Genomic DNA, 10,215 nt, shown 5'->3' on the forward strand with positions numbered 1-10,215 from the left:
TGAAGGAAAATTTTCTCTGTTGCATTTTATTCCCAAATTTTCATTACCATCCAGACTATGAATATATGCACATGACTACATGCTACTGCATCACCTATTAGGATCCCATATAGCAGATGCAAATTCAACCAATCATATACAATGGGAGTTAACAGAGAAACAGAAAGAACACTATTTCTAAGATGTTAGAAGGGTTGTCAAAACAATGTATAATAATAAGACAAGAAGAAAATGATAAACTTGTTTGGGATAGATATATATATATATATATATATATAGATTATGAAATCGCAAGAAGCAGATGCATAAGACCTCCAACAAGGACTACAAAGGACTTTGGAAATGGGGTTCGAAGAGCTAGACGTATAAATAGATATTGGAGACATCATGCTATGGTTTGGAATTTGCCTTGCCTTCAATTTTATCCAATTCTTTCTTTGCACGTGACATGTAAAATTTTCAAAATTCAACAGTTGTAAAAAAAATTTAGATTCAAAAACCCATTTTAACCCTCTCAGTTGCCTCAAACTTCCATAATTGTAGGATTTTGAATGCATAAATATTACATGCATAGAGAGAATTGAACATAAATTAAACGATTAAAAATCATAGAGGAGCTGAATGTTTGATACTCTCTCTCTCTCTCTCTCTCTCTCTCGCTCTCTCTCTCTGGTATATAAAATATATGTACCATATATTAGGACTAACTATGTGAAAGGTAGTGTTACTCTACATGTTATTTCGGCAGTTTTTAATTAATGATATTTCTCTTTCGATTTGCATTAAAAAAAAAATGATAAATGCATGGATGAAATATTATTAGGATCCGAGTCTTCTTGTCAATAGATATTTAAATTTCATATTAAGTCCCATGGCCACTTGATTGTGACACTTGTGCTTGTTTTATTCACAATGATTAATTTGCGTGTGGATTCAAACTTGAAATATTAAAGTGTATTGTCCTTCGAACATCGGAGACTCTACTTTTCTCCATTTTTCTATGAGAGAGAGAGAGAGAGAGAGAGGCTGTGTTGTCTAGGATCCTCACAAGGAGGAGCCATATATAGCCCAGTAGGTAGATGATATCAGCCTATAAGACAAACTAGGAGAGAATTCATTACAGTACTATAATTTTGAGATGAGGTCCAAGACAAAAGAGCCCCATTACATAACGTAACAAAGCTTTGAGAGGTTAAAAAATTTGAGGCCACCTATGAAATGAGACCCCACAGCTGACTATAAAGAGATTCCTGCAGGCAAACCCAAACCCACTCTATGTCCTTATCTATGTACTATATATACTTAAAAGCAACTTGAGGAGATGCTGTAATCCATTGTTGTGGTGTAGTTCCTGTGATAAATAATTGGAAAGTTATGTTTACTTTCTTGGTCTGACTCTCTAATATCTGCAACTTGTGGTTTGGTTGGTGATATAATTTTAGGGCATGTCCTTGTCAATCATCAAATATTTAAAATGAACAGAAAAGTTTAGATCCACATAGTTTGAGAACCTGGTTTCAGGTATTGGATGTGTTGAAACAGGGGACTGTAAAATGGTTTTAAAAAAACTACTTATATTGGTCTTTTGAGGGCAAAATGGTCCAATCCAACGTGATACAACTGATCTGTATCGGCCGAAACCAATGTGGGTATACAGATATCATGAACTAAATCCTTGTTTGAGACATAATGGCTCAATGTTTTCTTTCAATGGCCAATACAGAGGTTATGTTTCATTGAAATTCTTAAGACACCTTAGACCAGGCCTTGCCATGATCCAAGCCTAAGCTGGGCTAGGGTCAACTTCTTTTCAATTCAAACGTTGCGGGGTCTAGGGAAGAGCAGATATGTACATGCAGCCTTACCCCTGTTTTGCTGTTTTCTGATTCCAACCCACAATCACCTAGTGGCAATAGAGCAAACTTACTGTTGTGCCGGGGCCCACCCTTGGCTCAAAGCTGGAAAATCTTGAGGCTCAGGACTGGTGGCAAAGATATGCTTAATTTCCAGCCCCACAATCAGCATGAAAGAAAGCCAACTGGCTGTATGAAAAGATGCAAAAACAGTTACCTTGCTGACTTTTCCTGCCAGGGGTCCAGATACTGGTTTGATTGGTCCAACCACCAGCAGGCCCAGGTTTTGGCCAAGGCCTATCCACTTGAATTTGATTCAATAGAACATTCAATCAAACCACACATTTCAATTCCTTAGAAAAGCAAGAATACTCAAACCTCCCCCCCCCCCCCCCTCAAAGTATAGAAAAGTGAGAGTGTGGGACCACAAACTCATTCTTCAAAGCCAAATGCCCCAAATTCCTTTGTGAAAAATCAATATCCCAAACTTCTAAATCTCCTTTTTTATTCAATACAACATCTATGAACCACATAAAGTATTCTACAACAGTAACACATTGGATAAAACAACAGTTATCCCCAATAAATTAGAATTCATTAACTAATTCCTCCCAACAATCCAATGAGAGCCCAAATTATTATTATTTAAAAAAAAATAATAATAATCAGGTAGACTATCTTGAGGAGCTCACCAAGAGAACAATGGGATCTCTCATTTTCGATCTCTCCTTAGATGCATCTTTATCTGTACTCTTGAAAGTTGACATGGCCAGTCTCCTGTCATGCTCCATGGCCTGCTGCATATTTCCATATGAAATATTTGCAGGATGCATCAGACTAAGAAATATTCAAGAACCAACACAGAGAAAGAGAGGCGATTGCATAAATGAGACAACCTTCTGCCCAACACAACCTATTTGGCATACCCCACATTGCAGAGTGAATTTGCAGTGTCTGTAAATCTCCTCTTCCTATCATACAACATTATCAAATTTGATCAAATATCATCCATGAGTTTTTTAAAAATTCTTATCTGGATGGGAATCCAGAAGATTCAAAGTCAGATATACACAAAGAAGATAGTTATAATTTCTGGATTTCCATATTCCATATATATTTTTTAATTTATTAGTTTATTGCTAATAAAGGTATCAACTCTATCGTGTTCTAGTTCACACTCTCTCTTGGTTCCTCCTCTCTTCCCTTCAATTCTTCATCTTTATCTTCTTCTCTTCTCTTCATTGCTGATCTTCTAAGCTTTGGTATTATTACACTCTAGACCTGCCAAGTACCAATTTTCCTGGTTCATATTAACCATATAGCTCCCACCACATATTGAACTTTTTTGTATTTTCTAGGATCCAACTGCTTTCAAAATTATTGACTTTTTCAACCTTTTCTCAAGGCTATAGTTATCTGCATGGAAGTTGGCATTAGGGCAGAGATTTTCCAACATGACTATAGGCTGACCTGAACAATAGGTTCACAAAGTTCGGTGCCAGCTGAGGAGCCATGTGGCAGAAAAACAAGGCCCATGGACAGAGCCATATTTACACATAAACAGCCCATGGAGAGATCTCTACCCCTCATTAAAAGTAATATTTTTTTTCAATAACAGAAAAAAAATAACAGATCAATGTAACATGAAATAGTAGTAGGTTTCATTAACATATTTTTGGCACAATGATTTGGTGCTCAATTATGCCACTTGGACTCCTACCGTTCAATAAAATCTACGCTAGCAGCTGCACCTGGATAACAAAGACTTCCTATATCAATCCGACGGCTACAAGGCTACAACCACTATGATATGCTTTGGCCATTCCCTCGTAGTCTTTGATATCCTTCAGTCCCCAAATAAGGGATTAAGCTTGCAAAAGGATTCTAAATCAGTAGGCCCTCAAAAAATTGACACATGATTTGTGTTGGAGTTCCTGAAACCATAGTTAACAAGACAATAAGATAAAGAAAAGACAAACCTTTCCCAGCTAGAAAAAAAATTTCTGCAAGAGTCTTCTCCTGGCTTTCAAACGCATCCAATCAATTGGTATCCGATTGAAGCATAGAAACCATAGATTCGCATCGCCTACTTGCTGAAAGCACAAATGGAATGGCTGATCATAAATTCTATGAAGAATGTGAACTTATTTTAAGTAATAGACTCTGTAACCAGTTTAATATCTAGTGAGTCCAATTGAACCCTAAAAGCAGAAAACAGGCAGGGAAAGATGTGAAAGCAAACTAACAACTGACACACCTATGTAAAAGGATTAGAAACTTATCAGAGAACACAACTATTACCATCTGGACTATGAGTCCTTCTCATTGATTGCACTTTATAGATCTAATTGGAAGGAAAGGGCGGTATCAATTTTTCATAACAATATGACCCAGGAACCTGACACAAGAAAATCCCTCCATGGCTTAGTAAAAATGATGTTTAAACCTCGTGATATGAAGGGTATGTTTGCTATAATTATATCAATTTTTCTTAAAAGTCTCTAATAAAATGTTTTCACCATGGCTATAGAAGAATTACATGCATAGTCAATTAATGCCTAAATTTCTAGTTCTGGATAAATGATGATGGCAATAGTGCATCTATTGAAGATAATCAAGGTTTAAGATCTCGCTCTCACCTCCCATCTCCCAAATCCAAAAAAGAGAGATCTCGCCGAGATCATGTATTTTTTCTTGGTCGACTCGGTGGTTGGTCTCGGTGGCTATATGGTCTTTGGTATTTACCCTATTTTAGGCCTTCTAAACACAATGGAAACATCATTTTTAAAAAATCAAACATAAAATTGTCCTTTGACTTCGTACCCTATATAAGTAGTCTCCAACTCTTCGGACCTTAGGTTAGTATACTTTATTCCACAATCAACACATGACACAACATAATCATAAGAATTTAAAAGACAACATATATAAGAAAAGTGACTCCAAATGTGGATAAGGAGGTAATATTCTCTACTCTTTAAGCTTCAATGAGTGTAGGAATGGAGATCCTCGAGCAAAAGCACTAAAATCCTTACTCCTTAGTGTTTTTTCTTCAAAAAAGTAGAGAGAGAGACGAGATTTGGCAAGATATTGGCGAGATCTCTGTCGAGTTTTTGTACAATTTGTATCTCGCCATGCATCTATTCTCGCCTTTTTGAAAAAAAACGAGATATTAGGGTGAGATCTCGCCGAGATCTTGAACCATAAAGATAATAATCCAAATAATAATAATATATATTACAAACTAAGAAACCATAGAAATAGAGATTGGGCTGGTCATATATTACAAACTAAGAAACCATAGAAACAGAGATCGGGGATGGAAGAAGGATGATCAAAGCATAAAAAATTGGTATAACTTGGACAGAAATCAAGGAGGATGAAGCAGATATAGAAATCTCATCTAACTTGTCCATAAAAGGCTATTAAATAGATGGGTGGAGGATGAGCACACTGCCCATTTGCGGATGCTAGCTGCAAGCACCAATGCGGAGTGCAGGATGGGAGTGGCAGGGCGTCTTTTTGCAGGGGGGTGAACAGAGAGACAGACAGACACATGGCTGGTCAGCCCCGGCGGCATGCCTAACCTTTTCCCTAAATTGATCTGGAGTAGTACTACTACTACTACTTGTATAAACTAGACCCCGCCTCCCAAAAAAAGTACTAATACAATTAATGTCAACAACAGTTAGCAATTTATGCAATTATATCACAGCATCATGTACCACTGTGAAACTGATTTAGATTCATTCTGTTGAAATATAAGATATAGTAGACTTACACATGATATTAAACTATAGACACCAAAATTAATGCATAATTACCAGTTAAGGAATGAGTAAACCGGAGATGTAAACACGATCTCATAAGCAGGAAACAAGAAACACTCAGAAATATATACCCCTATGTAGAAGAGTGAATTTTCTGTTACCTATTTCACCCATACGAATGAAATGCTGAAGGATGAAAGGGATTATATACAGGAAAATTTATGACCAGTCTTAGTTCAGGAGCTCTGTGTTTGTCTTTATCCATAACATATCTGCAATTAAGCAGAAGAGAAAGGTTGTGAAAAGATCTACCATCACCTCTCCTATAACTGAAAAAATTTAAACTACAAATGGAAAACTAACCCAATGGCATTGAAGAGGCAGCTGTTGTCTGAGGGAATTGTTAGTGTAAATCCCCAACTCCCAACTGTAATGTTGAATAGGTGCTAAAGTATTCAGTCGGTGTCAATGTATACCCCAAACTCTCAACTGTAATATTGACTTTCTTATGTAAGACTCTTGTATAAATAGATAGATAGAAATTATAGAAGATGGAAATTGTAAATCTCTTTCTCTATATTTCATTATGTTTAGAACAACTTATTTATACAAGAGCCTTACATAAGAAAGTCAATATTACACTTGACGGTTGGGGATATACATTAACACTCAATACTTTAGCACCTATTCAACATTACAGTTGGGAGTTGGGGATTTACACTAACAGGAATGACCTCCTGACAATAATACCTTCCATGCTATCTTCAAAATGCTATTCACACGCAAAATTTAGTTTAGTAGCCCAACCGGAAGCCTCAATTAAATTCTAAAACAAATATCGGAACTTCTTAAATTTTAAACTTGAATATCCATAAAAGATGAGCTACGGAGAAGGCAATGTGCAGCAAAGTAAGATCAGCTCATGGAAAACAAAAATTAAAATAAGAACCCGTAAACTAAAACAGAGGCTGACCTTCACATACGAACAGGAAACAACCCACCCAAACCCAACATCATACGAAACGAATTCGAACTTCAAATCCAAAGCAAATACATCTAAAAATAAGAATCTGAAAGGATGAAACTGAAAATAGGTAACCCACTAAATCAAATCTGAAAGGAAACTTTCACCTCATCGAAAAAAATAAAATAAAAAATACGCTAGAAAGAAACAAAACTGAGGAGAATTCAATAAGTGAAGAACACAATACCTAATTGAAGAAATGTTTGCGAAGCGAGTATGTTCAGGAAATGAAAAAATTTAAGAATTAACAAAAGGGTAGGAAAGAAAGAAAAGGGCATTCCTTACTTTTGGTTAGTGAGTTGTGTGATCTCGTTTTTGATACGTGGCGGGAAAGAAAGGGTGGTGGTGTCACTCTAGAAGTGGGTCCCAAAATTCAATTGAGACAAAACCTCCACCATTCGATACTTGAGTTGGATACTCCGACGAACGGTAGATAAAGATACGCTTTGACAGTTAAAACCGTTGGATTGGAGAAAGGGACTCCCAACGAACTTTAAAAGATTCCAATTAAAGGGTTCCTATTGGAATCTTGTCAGTCAATTGGATCTCAATTTCTTCCATCCTAATGACTCAGCTTACGTTTAGTGCTGTTCCAGAATCTATTCCTAGTGTTAAGGAATAAGGATCAATGGTCTGGGATTTTCTATTTAGAAGAGGGATTTACATGTGTTATCTTACATTTTTTTATGTCAAGTCAATAGAAAATAAGAAATGATTACCTCAACCTTTATTCTACCAAAAAAAAAAAAAAAAATGACCTCAACCCTTGTAAAATGGGTTGAAATCGTCTGCAATTCTGATTTCCTACAATTTCGTACAATACCACCTTCAAGCGGTGACACGTGTATTGATACCAATACAATGGTTCAGATCTGGTACAATTAATAAAACATTAAATCAATGAAGAGGCATTTAAATCAGATCTGGATCATTGCATTGGTATCAATACACGTGTCACCCCCTGAAGATGGTATTTCACAGAATTGTAAATTCAAAATGCCCACCCTTTCATGATAGGGCTTGCCAATTAAAAATCGAGTTTGAAGATATGAAAATATTTAGGACGATGTAGCCTCGCATTGGCATGTTTAAAATTGATTGTGATGTGGTCTTGATCACCGAAAAAAATAAATAAATAAGTAAAGCTTCCATTGGTGTTGTTATTAGGAACCACAAACGAGAAGCTTTGACAGTTAACCCTGCTTATCTGCCCTGTTCATAACTCTAGAAGCTGAAGCTATAAAGCATTGTTTGTTTGATAGAAAATAATTTTCATTAAATTTCAACAAATATAGGCTTTTGGCACCATGCTTGAATTAAGGAAACCTATTTGCCTATGTGGTAAGTGATTTATCACACTCCTTCCTTCTTCAAAGTTTCACCATAGACTTAACCATTGTTTCCCTTGACAGTTTTTATAGGTTTTGATTTTAGCTATTGTCGCCAGTTCTAAGCACATTTGGGCTTGAACTGCTACATCTAATCCCAAACTGTGACCTAAGAAATAAAGACAATTTAGATTAATGTATTCTGAACCAATTACCGGTTCAAACAAATAAACAGTTACAATTTTTTAAACCAAAACTGAACCAAATGAAAAGTTAACAAGTTCTGTCATGAATATCCCACAGAAAGGTAATTAGGGAACATTTCACCTCCACTTCATCTTTAGCTAGGTTGCCTGCACTGATAGATACTCTTAGAAAAAGATTCAGCAAAAACAGTATTCCTCCTTTATGGTCATGGTGAGACTAGAGCTTTAGATTGCTATCTCAGTTACAAAGTTGAGTGAGAAGTTGATGGGGGTTGGGTAATTCATGATTGAAAATGATGTTGTTCCTCATAATCCAGGTGAAGTATGTTGTAATTGAGGAGGAGGTGAGGATATGAGATAGGTCATCCTTTGAGCAGTAGGGTTGGAAATGATGTTATTGATTACGAAGGTGTAAATATTGAGGCTTTGGAGAAATTTTGTAAGTAACCCATGGGAACCAGAGCACTTCTCTACTTCTTGATGACATAAACTCCTAAACATTGATGAATTTCTATTCTGAAAATCGAATCAATGAGAAACAAAACCCATACATTCAAACCGCGAACGATGAAAGACGAAATATCTTAGGAAAGCATCTCACAATCACCATAGCCAGATATGGTGAATAACTCATTCAGATTTTCTCCTATCCTAATCTCTTTTCAATTTGGGGAAAAATGGTATAAAAAGACAAACAAGGGAAAAATAAGTACTTGCATTGTGCTTGAATTGTGGTTGAATTACAAAAAGCTAAAATCGTCTTTACAATTCAAAACTAACACCCACTAACAGCGTATCTGGCAGGAGAGGTAGATATAATTTCTGACAACACAGGGGAACAAGATGTAATAAGAGTAAAGAATAAGGGAGGGAATGTAAATTACTCTAAAACAATTTAGATTAGAATCCTCTTTCTTGTCTACTGAAAAGCCAGATACACTCATGGTTGGGAATTGAGATAGCTTATTTGATTTGGGCTGATCCTCATCTTGTTTGAGTTGCAGAAACTTTACCAAATCATGATTGGAACCAAGGTTTCAAAAGTAGGAACAAGACTCCAATTTAAATAGGAAAGTTTCTTTTATCTTTGCTTGTCATTTTATTTCATTCCATAAATGGAAAACATATTCAACTTTATGGTTGAAGTGAACCTGATCATAACATGACTCATGACAGGCGAATCTACCAGAGGAAAATGAAAAGTTACTCCTACCTTGAGGCCCAAGGGGAAAGTTCTGGCATGAACATCCCTTAGAAAGATAATTAGGGAGCTTTTCACCCCCAGTTCATCTTTATCTAGGTAGCCTATACTGATGAATAGTCTTAGAAAAAGGTTCAGCAGAAACAGTATTCCTCCTTCATGGTCATGGTGAGACATGAGCTTTTGTTGGTGAATCAGCCAATCTTATTATTTCAAATTAGCAAGCTAGAGAGAAGCGATGCATTCAATTTCAATCTTTGCATCCAGAGGCAATGCTGCAACCTGGTATGTTGAACGTGCCGGTGCAGGTGGTGGGAAATCTGCATCATAAAATTACACAGACGGGTCAAATTATCAAATTGAATATGTAAGCTTCTACATTCTTAGTCTCTTAGAACCAAGATGTGAGATATATTCAAAGCTATAAACTTTCATGAGCATGGGTAATGGTGAGGAGTAGAGATATGCCAGAAAGGAAAATTAGTTGTTCTTCCAAGTTTTATAAGCCAGTGGTGCAGGACTCTGTTCTTAACAGTTTAAAAGGAATCTTACTGCTGAGCACATAAATCTTCAGATTACCATCAAGCCAGTAGTGACCTTGCTGCATTATAGTCCTAGAAGTATCTTCTTTTTCTCCCTCACTCCCTCCATCTAACATTTGCCATGCAAGGCTCATCCCAATTTCATATTGCACCCCTTTCTAACCGTCCCCTTGAGGGTCAAGATGCTCCTCATTCAACAAAATAAATATTCTCTACGCATCAATACTTTAATTAGATATAAATAAATATAATTTATTTTCTTCCTTTTGAGAGAGGACGCTTTGGAGGGGG

General features: G+C 36.3%; 1 protein-coding gene and 1 long non-coding RNA gene across 9 annotated transcripts in view; both read right to left on the reverse strand.

Moving 5' to 3' along the window:
- Positions 1–2,333: 2,333 nt before the first annotated feature.
- On the reverse strand, positions 2,334–6,928 carry LOC122093458. 8 transcript variants are annotated; one of them, XR_006144463.1, is made up of 6 exons: positions 6,835–6,901; positions 6,597–6,693; positions 5,987–6,395; positions 5,785–5,895; positions 3,833–3,946; positions 2,334–2,824 (listed from the first exon to the last, which is right to left on the reverse strand). It is a non-coding gene; the product is annotated as an uncharacterized LOC122093458 (long non-coding RNA). The 8 variants fall into 8 exon arrangements; XR_006144464.1 differs by lacking the exon at positions 6,597–6,693 and having other exon boundaries at positions 6,835–6,928; XR_006144462.1 differs by having other exon boundaries at positions 5,987–6,693; positions 6,835–6,908.
- A 2,314-nt stretch (positions 6,929–9,242) lies between these two features.
- Positions 9,243–10,215, reverse strand: part of LOC122092799 (reactive Intermediate Deaminase A, chloroplastic-like) — a 4,188-nt gene continuing 3,215 nt past the window's right edge. The window contains exon 6 of the mRNA XM_042663092.1: positions 9,243–9,702. Coding sequence (XP_042519026.1) covers positions 9,608–9,702 — 95 coding nt within the window. The 3' untranslated portion in view covers positions 9,243–9,607. The remainder of the gene's footprint in view (positions 9,703–10,215) is intronic.

Source organism: Macadamia integrifolia, chromosome 11, assembly GCF_013358625.1.
Source record: "Macadamia integrifolia cultivar HAES 741 chromosome 11, SCU_Mint_v3, whole genome shotgun sequence".
Taxonomy (NCBI): domain Eukaryota; kingdom Viridiplantae; phylum Streptophyta; class Magnoliopsida; order Proteales; family Proteaceae; genus Macadamia; species Macadamia integrifolia.